Source organism: Cyphomyrmex costatus, unplaced genomic scaffold (assembly GCF_001594065.2).
Source record: "Cyphomyrmex costatus isolate MS0001 unplaced genomic scaffold, Ccosl1.0 scaffold61, whole genome shotgun sequence".
Classification (NCBI taxonomy): domain Eukaryota; kingdom Metazoa; phylum Arthropoda; class Insecta; order Hymenoptera; family Formicidae; genus Cyphomyrmex; species Cyphomyrmex costatus.
This window is the reverse complement of record NW_017280167.1, coordinates 509,347-524,922: the sequence shown is the minus strand read 5'-3', so window position 1 is coordinate 524,922 and position 15,576 is coordinate 509,347. Positions and strand designations below refer to the sequence as shown.

Below are 15,576 nucleotides of genomic sequence, written 5' to 3'. Positions count from 1 at the left end.
CGTTCATTTCTCGTCGACATAGCTATCTTTGAACGTAGAAATAAATCATGAACCGATAACACGAGATACTCGTGTAGTTAAGAAACAGACACTGTAATTATATAGATATATCATTACTTTTGCAGGCGAAAGTAATAAGAGATGAAACAGAAATGTCTTTCTGATTGCGTATACGAAGAATAAAAAATGCGAACAAGAGATTGTTGAAGAAAAAAATTTGCAAAAAACTCGAATCAAAGATATTCGTGGGAGAATATCTAATGTTGTGGAAAAATATTCGAATTTTTATAACATTTTTCTTTGACGATTTTAAAATGTTTGTTGTCGTATTGTCTTTTTATACACAGAAGAAAGTCAGATTTAACTTTTCTTTGCATGCATACGTTAATCTCTTAATATTATCACGAGTTATGAAAGAAATGATGTACAGTCGATTAACTCCGGAGTGCACTTTTTTGCAAAAATATTTCGCTCTAATTAATCCGGTATAAGAGGCGGTTCTCGTGCTACGTAAAGCATCATCGCATTATAGACTCGCGTTATTGGCGACTAACAATGTTCATCGGTAATTTGAGACACGTTGATAGCAATAAAAGTAAGAATGCTGCCATGAAAAGAATCTCGGTAACGAGATGTCACATTTTTTGCCAATTTTATTATTAAATAGACAAAAATCACGTGTAAAATAAAATTTTGAAAAACTGCTCATGACGGGCTCATCGTTCCTGTTAACATTTACAAATTGTTATTCGATGATCAATATTATGTATTTCTCAGGCGTATAGCGTAGTTAATAGCACGGTTTATTCGCGATTACAAAATTTTATACCACACATAATCAATTTATACGTAAGTAACATTATAATTTAATAATGTAATCGATGTATAAGAAATTTCACATTTTCACACGATGAGTGGTAAAATTTAACAAAATCAGATATTTCTAAGAAAAGACATGCAATTATAACGTTTACTCTGAAAAAATTACTTTTTTTGAGAATAAGTAGTACATTTAAGAGTATAGTAACCCATACAGCATAACTTTATCCTGAGGATATCCCAAATTATCCCATATTGACCAAAGCGATCCCACGGATATTCCAAGAGAGTATCGTAAAACATCGTAAAATTTCATAGGATATCCTATCATATTGAAATCCTTTCATCACACAACATAGAAATGTTTTAAGGATGCCCAGAGTACAGCAAAGATGTACAATTGGAAAGTGTCAGAACTAAAAGATTAGAAATAAAAAATATATTTTGAACACAAACGATATGATTACGTGCCAATTAAAATATATCTCATATGAAGCTTACAAAGATTTTTACTATATTAAATGTTATACTAAGACTATAAATTATAAAGATGTGTGACATATGTTATTTCAAATTAATTATTTATTAATGTTGGTAGCTGCAACAGTTCCAGGACAGTCCTTTGGAAATTTTACACTGTCTGAGCAATATATAAGATAGCTGAAATTATGCAGATTGCAATATTAAGTGTTTTACAATAATATATTTGTGATATCTCACAGATGCCGTCTAAGACTTCCGTGGGATTTCTCACATACGCAAATACTTATACATCTCCTGGACATGCATTGGATAACTGAGATCATCCACGGATATCACAATATCGCGATATTCCAAAATAACGTCCGTTGGAAATTTCTAGGATAAAGTGTGCTGTGTGGCAAACCGTTTAAAAAAGAAACAAAATATCAAGTTATTAAAAAATGTATTATTAATATATTTAAAACATTTTTATTGTATTTTGAATATTCATTTTAATAATACTCGTAAAAATTTTTACTATGGGTGGTATGAATTACTATTCATAGTGTTACATTTGAGATTGTCTTAAGTATAATGTTAAGCTGTCATAAGCCAATTAGAAGGTCATTATATGTACAAAAATTTTAATCGTAATCGTAAGGCCGTAAGCAAATCAACTAATCACAGTCGAGCATTTTAAAATGTAAGCCTGTTCATTTTGACTGAACTTTTGCACTAGTTAAACAGAAACAGACCTCGTGAGATCGCAATTTTGATTGTGATTGGTCGATTTACTTGAGACCTTACGATTATGACTAAAATTTTTGTATGTGTAATGCTTTTATTATCTTAATAAGTTTTCTACAATAAGATATTACCTAAATCTTCTTAAACCATAGAAACCGTCTTAAGCGTAAGAAATTGACCAATTGCAGTTGAATGTGAGAAAAATATACAAGATTAGTTAATTTTTCTTAAAACAAGCTTAGATAATAGCTCATTGCAGAAAGCCCATTAGATATTACTTAAGACGATCTTAAAATAAGTTTCGAATAAGTGAATAAGGGGAAGTGTTGAATAAATTTGTAAGTAAGGTATAGGCAATTTAGAAGTTATTGACAAAGTGCAATGACATATATAACGTTCTATACAAGCATCGTGTGAACGGAGATTACAATCGTGCCAAGAAATAAAGATATTTTTTTATACGAATTGGTGTGTATAGCCGAAAAATGGTATTTAACTCTCGATGGAACGAAAGTAGCGTAGACAATCTGGTTAAAAATAAACTATTTCGCCGATGCAACAGCGAATTGGACGTACTCGGGATATCGTACTTTTCCCGAACAATTTTTATGCCCAGAAAATTAAACATCTTTCTGTTATTAGAGATGTAGGATCGCGTCTTCCTCTTTGCTCCTTTTCTACCGTACTTATATAAGAAAATAAGTAAATTTATCCTCGTTCGTAAGGATCAAAGTGTTTATTAGAATCGTTTCATAAGTATTTTTCAAACTCTATAATACACATTTTATAAATCCAATTACCAATTGTATTCTATTTTTTCACTTTCTCGCTTTAAATTATTTTCCTGAGTCTTATCGATTTATATACGAAAATAGGAAGTTGATCACTTTCTTTTATTATGCACGATAAGTAGTGTTTAATAATTAATATGATACCGTTAAATTGTAACAAATGGGGCTCCGACTTAGCAAAGTACGAGGTATTTTTTGGAAGTGTTTTATTTTCTTCTTCCTGCAATGGTTTTGATACCAAATGTTTTAGCTGGTATTAATAAATATACTTACATTTCTACATATGTAACGTTATGACATAAATGCATATACGTAAAAATGCGTATATTCCAAGATATGCGTGAATATAAAAGGTTGCGTATCGAACTGGATCCGAAAATACATCATATACACATCCTGTATTTATATAATATGTACATACATATTACGACGGAATACTGAAAACTATAACGTTTGTAACACTATGTAATGAATGTATGACAAGTATAATCGGTATTATTGTTGAGTTATATTCAGAGCTATGCGAATGCCCAAAAATAAAACAGAAAAAAATAACAGATCAAGTATTAACGTTTTAAGGATCATTACTGTTTGTGAATCTTCTTCCTTGTAAGAACATATAACATTGTTGGAGACTTGTAAAGGAAGCAAGAAAAATAAAGTCGGATATAACGAAAATAAACATGCTATTTTGACGTAAACCTAACGAGTTCCGTTAGTCATTAATAACTTAATTAGGATGTGTCCGGAATGAATTTAAAAATTGAAAAAAAAAAAGAGTATTAGTAGTACAAAAATGGCGTATATTTTATTCACGAGCCTTTACCTTTGTGCAGAATATTATATCAAATATATGTATATATTTTTCGTTCAAATACATATGTCATAATATTCATAATTTACTGATACGCGCAACATAGGTATATGTATAATTTAAATATATATACATATACATAATCTTTTAAAATCTCTTGAAAAAATGTATAGATTAGCATAACAGAAATATTTAATAATTTCATTATTTCTTAATTTACGTTTTCTTATTTGTTATTATCTTAAATATACATTAATCGTATCAAGAAAGCTCATCATTTAAATCGATAACATTTCAGTTAAAATAAATTTAAATGTATATCGCCATCATAATACAAAATTAAATACAGATCATTACATAAACGATTACATGATCTGTACTTAATTTTGTGTATTAAGTAGTATTTTCTTTAAACGCGAGAATTTAATTATTTTAGTTTATTATTTCATTGTAAATTCACTTATATATTAAAAGTAACATATTGAGTTGAAAAATTTTGTATAAGTTGTTTCGATAGAATATGGCTGATAAAAAAATTCCTAAAAAAAGTTTTTTATTTACCATCTATATATATATATATATGTGTGTATATATATATACACAAGTACAAACTATTGTTAAAATTTAACTTTCCTCGGAAAGTAAGTAATATCGGAGGGATGTTTTTTCGTTTATAATTATTGTTGCTTTGTCACCACATCTCTCTTGAATAGTCACCACATATAGAATCGTGATATCAAAAGCGAGAAATGACACGCTAATTTTTACTACTTACTATTTGTAAATAAAGACAATTTGGATAAATAAAAAATGATAAAATCCCTTTAAAATAATTGCAGAAATGAACAAAAACTGTATCCTTATTCTCATTGACAATCAGTAGTTAATTATAAAAAGTGATGAAAGGCGTATAAAGTGCTTTTATTCAATATATAGTCTATTTCATTTAAATGTGCCTTTTATCATTTTTTACGATTATTTGCTGATTAATTACTGTTAAGGAGGATAAGGATAGCTTTCATCTATTTTTACAATTTTATTTTATTTTATCCAAAATTTTTTTACAAATTACTTTATTTACAAATGGCACGTAATAAAAATTAATGTGTCATTTCTTCTTCTGACATCATTATTCAATATGGCTATGGTGACTACTCAAACTTAATGAAAAATATTAAGTAACTTCATACATAAATATGTTTTATAAATATTGATATATATACGTATATCTATTCTTTTATAAAAATTTATATCTACGTAACTTTATATATAAATTCAGTATAATAAACAAAAAATATTAGAAAACGTATAAAAAACTTGAACAATAAATCTAGAATCTGAATTATAAATAGAAGATTTTTCATTAAAAAAGGCTGATTTGTACTGCACTCGTTAAAATTTCGTGTAACGATCTTATTTAACAGGTCGTCTTCAACATACATGCTGCATTTGGCGATTGGCCACCAGCCAGCAGACAATTGGATCACGGGTAACGGTTTCGCGTTGGTAATTGCACCTTGATTCGTCGTTTGTACGTGCGTGGTGAACGCGACGCCACCCGAAATTCTAATGGTAAATCGTAACAGCGGCAGGTACAACAACTAGGAAACTTGAACCAGTCACTGAAAATGCCGCGGCACTCATTGTTGGGATCATAAGCCAATAGCCGATGCAGCCGATACTGTTGCTCGCATCTGCATCCATCCCGGCAATGCATTTGCTTGTTCTCGAATCTGCGACAAAATCGGAAATTTTTTAAATGGAATAAAAACATAATACGAGACGAAGAAAACCATTTAACACAAACGTTTTAATTTTGTGTGTTTAGATTCTTTTTTCGACTAAAGATACAAATTAAATTATAAACATTTATTTCTTTTTATTTTTTATTTTTTTTATCACTTATTACATTGATATTTCTTTTTTAGGAATGACACGATACTTACGTGCATTTTTCCCAATGAACATATTGCTCAAAGGGATACAGATTCAGGAGAGCTAAGATTTCACCACGAGTATTGGTGGCCCAATAAGGTGCTACGACCTCTTCCTTGACCTCACAGGCGTTCCTGCACAAAATGATTCGATGAATTCTTTTTTCTTATATTGTATATATTGTACTTTATATGATTTTTCTCTCATTTTTAAATTAATTACTAATTTTGTATAATCTTTCAATTTTATATAATTTGTTTTTATATGTTTAATTAAAATTTTTTTCTATTTTAGTTTGGTATTTCGATTTAATAACTCAGATTATTACAAAACATTACGAAATGAATTATTGTACTCACGTTCCTATACGCTTTAGTACTTGCTCCTTCTGATCTTTCTCTACGTCCTGATAAAGCTGTCCCCCAGCACTTGTCGATGCCTCGACCACGCCCAATGGCCGATATTCAGGACGTGGTCTGAATTGTTGCTGTTGCTCATAACTCGCTGCGGTTATTAAATCTTCATGCATTGTCATCTTCGTAGCAAGGTCAGATACATCTTCCTCTTCCTCTTCCTCCTCCTCCTCTTCTTTCTCCTTCTTCTCCTCTTCTTTGACCAGCTCTTGATTGACCAGTGATTCCATGGGGTCACCCGTTGTCGTTTCGACTGGTTCCATGATGTGTGTTATGTTCTCTTCGATCATTTTCTGTAAATACGCTTCTATTTCTGGTGCTTCCAGATCATTATTGGAGGAGGTTCTGTCGTTCTGCCCTGGAATCTCATTAATGCTGAAATTTTGTTCTTTGACAATCTGGACCACTGTAATGCTCGGCGATGCTGCCATCGTCGTGCTATTCACCGCAAGATTACTATCAGTAACCTTGGCAGTGACGTTTGAAAATTTGGGAGAAGTTGATACTATTGAAGTTTCAGTCTTGATCTCCTCCGTGCTCGTAACGGTAGCGGCAGTAAACGAGGGCATTGTCGAAGACGATGTATGCGTAACGAAAGTTGTAGCGCTAGTTGATGTCGAAGACAAAGTTGTAGAGGTAGTAGTCGTGCTCGGGGTGGTCGAGCTAGTAGTTCGTTCGGTAGGCCTGAAATGTGGCCTGGTGTATTCGCTGAGCTTCGAGAACTTGGTCATTTGCTTGACGATGGGATCATTGAAAGAGCGACTGCTAAAACTGCGACCTTCGTACTCGCCTTCGTTAACATTCGCCCAATTGTCATCAATGAATTCGTAATCATTGTCATATTGGAATTGTCTGAAAATTATTACACATAATAAATTTGTTTTGATTTATAAAAGAATGAAACGCAAACTGGCTAGCAAAAAAGATTTGCATGGTGTTTTGTACAACAAATCTACCATTCTTCATTATAAAAATAAAATTCGAAAAAAATAATATGCAGCAAGTAACAAAATGACTATTTTTTATTTATTTAATATATATCCTTATACCAAAATTTATTATAAAAAGGATAGCTCCTTTTAATTTATCCGCAATCTCAAGGTCGGACTTCTTCGTAGCTTAAAAAATCATTAACGATCATCAAAAAATTATTAACAAAACAATTTTTATAAATGCTATGCAATTTTTTTTAATAAAAGGTACGTATTTCAGTAGTATAAGACGAGTCTCGTTCCACGTGATATTTTACCTTGTCCCAAAAGATAGAGAGGAAGTGAGGTGGATATCGCTTAATAGTTAATAAAATTTTTATTTGTAAGTGAAATAAACAAGAAATCATGTAAAAACATATTCGCTCTGTTAAATCAAACAAAAAATTGTTATACTGCTTGAATATAACAATGTATTTTCTTTCTAAATTATTATCTCGAGAATCCTAACACACACACACACACACACACACACACACATACACACATATATGTATATATTATAAACATCAAATCATATGAAACATCACGTGAAATAGATTCAACCCATATAGTGTTGAAATATGTACCTTGTATTAAAAAATTGCATTGTAATATTGTATAATATTTATAAAAATTGTTTGGTTAATAACTACTTGATGAACAGGAACTTGATGAGCGACGGAAAGGGTCAATGGCCTTGACCTACTTGAAGATCAAGGTTTAGGTCAAGGTAACTCGGAGGTCATTTGGAACTGACAGTGTCTCGGAGAGTGTAAAGGGAAAGTAGTACTAGAATCTTTAATATGATTGAACCGCTTTTAAGTTCAAAGACCTCATAAGAATAATGCATGTCAGTGATTTCTGCTACTAAATCTCTCTTACTCAGCTTTTGTATAAATCGCTATCTTGTTATATTTTAAGTTTCGATACTTGATTCGTTTAATTCTTTATCTAATCGTTTGTTTTCTTACATTACAGGAGTAACAAATTCGGCAAATAAATGAATGTATCAAACATTATGAAGCTTAAAATATTTATTACGAGATACTTATTGATTTATACGAGAGACTGACAATGAATAGAAGAAGTTTGAGAAATTTTTCAAGAATGCACTGATAATTAATATGGAGTCGCAAAAAGCTTTTAAACTTAAAAGGCGGTTCAATGCAATTATGTTGAAGATTTTAGCAGGTGTACAGGTAGACCGTATTATTCATTTATTATCATATATTTACCTTATATACATATATATATATATTTATTCATTTATTTCTTAATTAATATAAAAAATTAGAAGAAAATTTTAATCGGGAGAATGTACAGTAAGCACGAGAAACCCCATAGCATGCTACACTTCTGCGTGCTCCAAATAGGTATAATTTAATTGATCATTTTAATCGTTAATGATTCGGTAATAGTCTGAGTCAAAATTGAGAAAGAAACTTTAGTTTAAAATTTCATTCTTCTTCGCTGCTAGAAATATTAATTAAGATATATAGGCATCCTGTATGTATCTTAAATGAATTTATCAGAAATGTAACTATAATTATTTTCGGACTTACAACACAATTAATCTAAAATATTAATAATCCCTTAAATTTAATTAGAAACTGAAAGCCTGTAAAGAACTTACTGCGAAAAGTATAATATTACTTCGACCAGGATATATCTTACTCTTATAAAATTTCAATAATACAAAAACTGTATAATTAAATTTTATTTTATTTAACTACCACACTAGATTTGCCATTTTGATATTTTAAATATTGATTTTTTTAAAGTAATTGATCCCAGAAACTTCGATCCATATACTAAGATTCAACAAAGTATGTTAGAAAAATTGTGCAATAAAAAATTAAAGTGTATGTTAAAATTACATCTGAAACTTTGAAAATCAAAGTGAGAAGAATTTATTATTAATACTAAAATATTGTCAAAAGAAACTGCGAGAAAGCTACCTTAGATCGTCGGTGAAATGATGATGGTACTCGTAAAACTTTAGCTCAATATCGTTCTTTTCAAGTTCCGTTCGGAGGATATTGATGTAATTCTCGTCGCCGTACATGCGTTTCATCAATCCCTGATTCTGTTGCACAAACTGACGTACCGCGTGCCTACGAACAAACAGCATGACTCTGTGCTAATAAGATGGATAAAATGTACCACGTAAATTTTTTTTAGATTCAAGTTTTAACAGTAAAAACTAATATGTCCTTTATTTCAAACGCAACAATCGAAGCGACAGCAACATCTAAGAGTTTTTAATACTTATTTATTTAATAAATAAACAAATTTAAAAAATTGATAAGAATATATCATTCATTTTATTATTTTTAATCCTATAATCATCTATTTTATTGGCTAAATGCAGTGTAATTTTTGTTTTTTAATTTCTTTTTTCTTTTTCTTCGTAGATTTGAAAATTCCTTTTATAAAAACAAAAAATGCAGTCTGTAAGGTGGAGTTTATACCAAGAACAAAAAGAAATTTTTGAAATTGTATCTTTACATTTCTTAGTTTTTAATATGGCATCTAGAGCTGTCAACATCATGACAACATTTGTTTGATATAAAAGCTTTGCAAAAAATTAATAAGCTAATTAGGTATATCAAAACAAAATTTCATTTACAATATGAAATATTCGATATAAAAAAATCGAGAAAATGAAGAAGGATCAAGATTAACAGCTGCTCTCGCATTTTAAATTTTATAGGAAACTTTCGGCTCACTTTGATTTGTTTGATTGGACGACTGACAACGTCAAAACTTTCGCCACGGACAAATCAAGCATGCGCGCGAGTGTTCTTGTGTACGAATGTCGGACCGGCGAAAGTCTCGAGGAGAGTTTGATCAGAAGAGATGAAGCGCAAATGGATAAAGTACCAAGGATAAGAGGTACCAGGGATCGTGCACCAGTTCTGTCGGCGAAAGTCACAGGGTAGAGCTTCGTGATGGGCGCGTTTCATGCGCGAGTACGGCTTGCTGCAGGCCGAGGAGGCGTCATATCCGAACGTGCTCGGTCCACCGCCACCACCGCCACCGCCGCATTGACATCTCGTCAGCTGCAATGCAATCACCTGCAATAAAAACAATCAACTACGTAATGAATGTCTTTTCTTATTTGATCAGTCCCTTAATTTCTCGGAAAAAAAAATATAATTGATGGACGAACGAATAGTGCATGACAAAAATTGAGTTGTCTAATAAAAGTAGGATTTGAATCTTTCAATCAAAACTCGACATTAAAATTGACGTTGAATTTCTTTATTTTTATAAAATTGTCGGAAATTTTAAAAGTATATATATATGTATACAAGATGTCCTATTTTATTAACTTTCACATCAAAATATTTTTAAAGAATATAAAACAGAAAAGTGTTTCAGACGAAAGTTACATGGCATAAAATGATAAAATTAATTTTCAAAAAAACGATTTTTCGTGATCATACGATGGTTATGATCATTTTTTAAATAGAATTATATATGATTTCTTTTATATATGATATAACTTCTCTAACTACTCTACATGTAAAAGTATTAAGGTAAAGATATCGAAAAATCAATAATTTTTTACGAGATATATTTTGTATTTTATATTTTATTTTTGCATATTTCGACATAACATACAAAATATTTTCTAAACTCTTTAGTCATATTTTAATAAATATATACCTTAAATACTTGTATAGACTAATGATCGAGATACCATGTTGCTTAATAACTGATAAATAATTGCTAAATGTGAAATACGAAACAGTCCGTGAAAACTATCAATGTGTGCCTCTCTTAAAATCTAAATATAATTAAATAATTAATATGTGTCGATCTTATTATTTAAATTCCGAAATACAAAAAGCTCTCAATCCTTTCGATTTTAAATACAAAAGTATACATAATTTGACATGCTCCGCTGAAATATAAAATACACAAAATATACTTATATTGCAAATACTGTTTTAAATTTAAATAAAAGTATTTCAAATACATGTCTCCAATCCCATAAGCTTATACAATTACAATTAAAACACACATTAGTAATTTACACAAATGGTTTCACATTCAACAATATATAGGTTTAAATGATACCTATAATATATATATAATTGGAAAAAAATTAACTAAAAACAAGAGATATAAACTAATTACACTAAAACCAAATTCTAGATTCTTAAAAATTAAACATAATAATTTCTAAATCAAATGTTTGTCGTTTTCTCTTCCACAATTCATTCTTTTCTCATGAAAAAATTATATGACATTCTCTTCATTCGCATTCGCGAAAGAAACAAGAGGATATTATTCACTATTCATTCATATCACTCACCTGAAGAACGAAGAGCACAATTGCTTTCATAACTCGCCGGGATATCTTAACTCGCTGGTCCAGTGGCTGGACCCGCGTGTAATTCTTGACAACCGACAACTAACGTTCAAACTACTCGCGTGTCCCACACTCACGCGTGGTCACTCAGGTAGAGAAGAACAACAACAACAGCAGAGCAGTAGCGGCTATCGGCCTCATTGATGGCCTCAACGAGAGGATGCGGCAGAGAAGACACGCGACAGAAACGTCGGAGGAGAGGCTACATGACAGGCGGCGGCGTACACCTGCCTACCGCGTGCAAGCAGGCCGCTTTCATTACTGCCCGTAATCAGCCGCGGCCCGGTCGACCGTCCGCCCATGCGACGAGGCGACCCGTGTGGCGATGCTCTTCATGTGGAAGAAAAAGTGTAGCCCGCCAGCGTACGGGAGAGAAGATGCTATACATGCGGCAGTGGCGGCCGACTGTCTCACCTCACCCAAGTCCTGGCTCTCCAGATTTTCGGTCGAATAGAATGCGACCGCGATCGTTTAGACGAGATCTTTTAGTTTCGCAGAAGCGACCCGAAAATGAGAGGTCTTGCTTAAATAATTACTTTTGCTCAAATAATTATCTTACTTAAATAATTATACTCAATTATTTAATTACAATTGCGCAACAAGTGGGATTATAGTATTCGAACGTTGCGTATGGCGATAATGCTATATATCTCTAAAGGTAGTCCAACTTCGGTTTCTTTTTTATTTTCTTACGAAAGAGACAATGGATCTTTTCTCGATCGGAAATGGACAAGTTTTTTACGATTGTAGAATTGCCCTTTGAGCTCCATATCTTCACGTGATTACAGAATAGTGCTTTGTACTCAGACCCAGCTGAAATATTCGGCCCTGGACGAAAGGAGAGTCCACGGGAAAGACGTGTAACGAAGAGAGGACGAAGGAGGAAGGATCGAGAGAGCGAGACTTCGTTGAGAGTAGGTCATACCGGTGAGTACCGTTATAGTTGCCGCCGCTGATCTGTGTCACGAGGACCCTGCCAGTGACGTAGTCTGGGTGCCAACTTGAGTAGTACTGAAACAGAGAACCTCGAGACCGTCTATAGCTACATATCATCCGGAGCAACACGTGATAAATATTTTAAAAATCCAGGAATGTCTCAAGACTGCTAATTATATCTTGTGCGAAAAAAAAACCCCTCTTTTAAAACCCTTAGAAGTTTTAAAGAATGTTTAAAGCTTCCCAGCGCACTTTTGGAGCGTGGAAGAGAAGACTCATAGGATTATATAGTTTTGTAGTCCCAGAGACAACGTCGGTCGTTAGTATCATCATCGCGCAATGCGCACTTAGGTGGTGACGAGGTGTTTTGCTCTATGTCAGAGAGAAAAAGCCTACGCCACTGAACGAGCATCTATACAAAAAGATACGCTGGGATGGTCATAAATAGCGATTTAAGGTTTACGGCGGGACCCGCCGCGCGCGCGCACTCAAGTTATACCTACGCGGTCTACTGACCTCAAAAGCACTGTCACTGGACAAGTGACTCTTTCACTGAATTTCCTCGCTTTTGAAGATGCCGCATTACTGATCACGCCCCTTCTGTATGTTTCGCTTTTGAACACCTCTTGACCGAATGATGCTCAGTGAATCGAGGTTCCAGTTTTACCCAGAGAACTTTATATAATCGTTATTTTAAAATTATCTTAAAATTTCAAAGATATATATATCTTTTGAAAATGATCAAAAATTTATATTTAAAATTTATAAATGATGTTTTCAAGACACCTTGTATATTTCAGACACTTTTAAATGTTATTTTTAAAACCACCTTATATATAGAACCGTTTATAGCGTATGTAATTTCGGTCGATGATATAGTTTAGAATATAGTTTAGATGATAACACGCGTAAACACACATGTAAACAAAAAGAAGAGTTAATAAGTGATAAATAGGTATATTAATAATGATGTAATACGTGCATAATATTAGTACGACAGCACGTTTAACGTGACATTTGTAATAGCAATTTCATTTATTTGTTTAAAATTTTATATAATTAATGTTAATGGGCAAAGGCTATATGCGTGCATGACGCACATATTTCTTATACGACGCATCTAAGACCGGGCTCATTCCCAGACAGCATAGAATATTTATGATAAATTTATTACTATTCACATTTTTTATATATTTTATGTAATATTAGAGTAATAAATTTAAATAAATATTTCTAATAAGTATTTTTTTCTTGTATTATAATTTTTATTAATCTTATATCTTAATTTTTATTAAATATTTTCATAGCATTTACGACACAATTACAATAAATGTTCATAGTATTTATAATAATAAATATCATATATGTTTTATGATTTATATGCAATATCTAATATTTTGTAAATATTTTATAAGTATTATGTGGATTAACACAAGAAGTAAAAGTTGGCATTATATTTTTGAGATAATGAACATTTTCTGAGACGTTGCACAAGACGAAAATCGAGTAAGTACCACATATAATACATACATATAGCGAACATACTAACAGCCGAGTGTATTTTTACTCATTTCAATAAAAATCAATTTTTGATCCATAATAGTGTCAGGATTAGTTGAAGGAATCAGAATTATTAAAGTATACGCTTTAATAAGAGAATGGTGAAGTGACAATTTGATCGCAATGTCGGGTACAGACTTTTTAATTCTAAATTAAAAATGTCGATAACACGAGTGATATCTTAATTCATTTCAATTATTGCGAAATTTTTCATAAATTTATACGATATGCCATTATTTCTAATGTTTTTGCAATGTGCCTATCGGGATTATTGTACCAGAGAACGGGATTATATCAGACACGTATGCTTTTGTGATAAGTATACATATATATGTATAATACATGCAATGAGATTGATCGTTTCAATACTATTAAGATATAAGCAATTAAAAACTGCATATTTTTTATACGTCGCCTACACAAAGTTCATAAAAATGTCGCGTTTATTTTTGTAGAGCCTAAACTAACAGAGTAATAGCAAAAGGCATAGTTACTGCATAGTTAATTACTGCCTTGCTATTTTCTTAAATATCTCCTAAAATAGTGATCAAACAAAAAAATGTTTCCTTCAGAAGTTACTTGTTTTTTTACGTGAAATAAGATTCTGTAATAAAAAATATACATTTTCATTTAAAAAAACAAATTTGACCTTTAAATTACGTTGAAAACGCCCTCCAAATAAAAAATTGAGGGTGCCATTCTCTTTCCCCCTCAAAATCATGGAACACATGTTTTAACTTTTTTTTGTATCTTTTATATTTTTTGAGATAATCAGCTGGAAAGTTTTCAAATGAACGCCCTGTATATACGTCCCTACAGCAAGCCTGCAAGCGCAACTATTCAAAGAATGGCTGTGTTCAGCAGAGAAAGTAGCTTTTTGTAACTGTTGTAACATTTTTCAATACGATTGGTTCTTGCTTTTAGTTCTCTATCTAAATGTATAAACTAATCGTATTGAAGAATTGTACAATTGCAAAGCTGCTTTTTCTGCTGAATACAGCCAATATGATATAAAGTGTTCTATTCCTAAGAGCTATTTATATAATCGATTCTTATATTTGAGAATATGTTTTGAATCTGTTCTCTGCGTAAGGTCGCAAATCGTAAGCCATAAGAAATTAATTAATTATAGTCAATTTTATTTTTTTTTTTCATATTCAACTGTGGTTGGCCATATAATTTCTTATGCCTTACAAGTTGCAATTCTATTGTAGAACAGGCTTTTAATAGAGTCTTAGATATACAAAAGAAAAGCGCGACTGAGATCGCCAAAGTACTAAAAATAATATTAAAAATAGTGTTGTTTACAGATGGACTTATAAAATCAACCAATCATTTATTAAGTAGCCATTTGTAATAACAAGAAATCAGTTTCATAATTGGCTGCTACGTCACATAATTGCGTGCTAACCAATCAGAATACTTAACACCAGTCGAGTGAACGCTCGCTGTTATTGGTGTATTCTTTTAGATCATCCAATCAGAATTTTAGATCTAGGAGAATGCACCAATAATAGCGAGCGCTCAATTAACTGTTAAGTCCGCTAAATGCGCCCAATGGGTGCATTCAGAAGCACGACCGCTCATTGAGCGCTCAGTGAGCTCTTGTATACTTCTGGATTCACCCAATCAGAGGACTGCATTAGCATTTTAAGACAATTATGCGCAATAAAAATTGAAATACCTTAGGGCGGGTTCACACTTTGACAGAAAAGCGGAAAGCGTAAAAGCAGTAGCCAATCAGAAC

At 31.9% G+C, this 15,576-nt stretch overlaps 1 protein-coding gene across 1 annotated transcript; it reads right to left on the bottom strand.

The window, feature by feature from the left end:
• Positions 1-5,063: 5,063 nt before the first annotated feature.
• Positions 5,064-11,306, bottom strand: spz4 (Spaetzle domain-containing protein 4). The gene is made up of 6 exons (XM_018547126.1): positions 11,277-11,306; positions 9,836-10,029; positions 8,911-9,066; positions 5,928-6,833; positions 5,580-5,702; positions 5,064-5,366 (listed from the first exon to the last, which is right to left on the bottom strand). Exons 1-6 carry the CDS (start codon positions 11,304-11,306, stop codon positions 5,117-5,119), a joined length of 1,659 nt encoding a protein of 552 aa, XP_018402628.1. The 3' UTR covers positions 5,064-5,116.
• Positions 11,307-15,576: the final 4,270 nt, after the last annotated feature.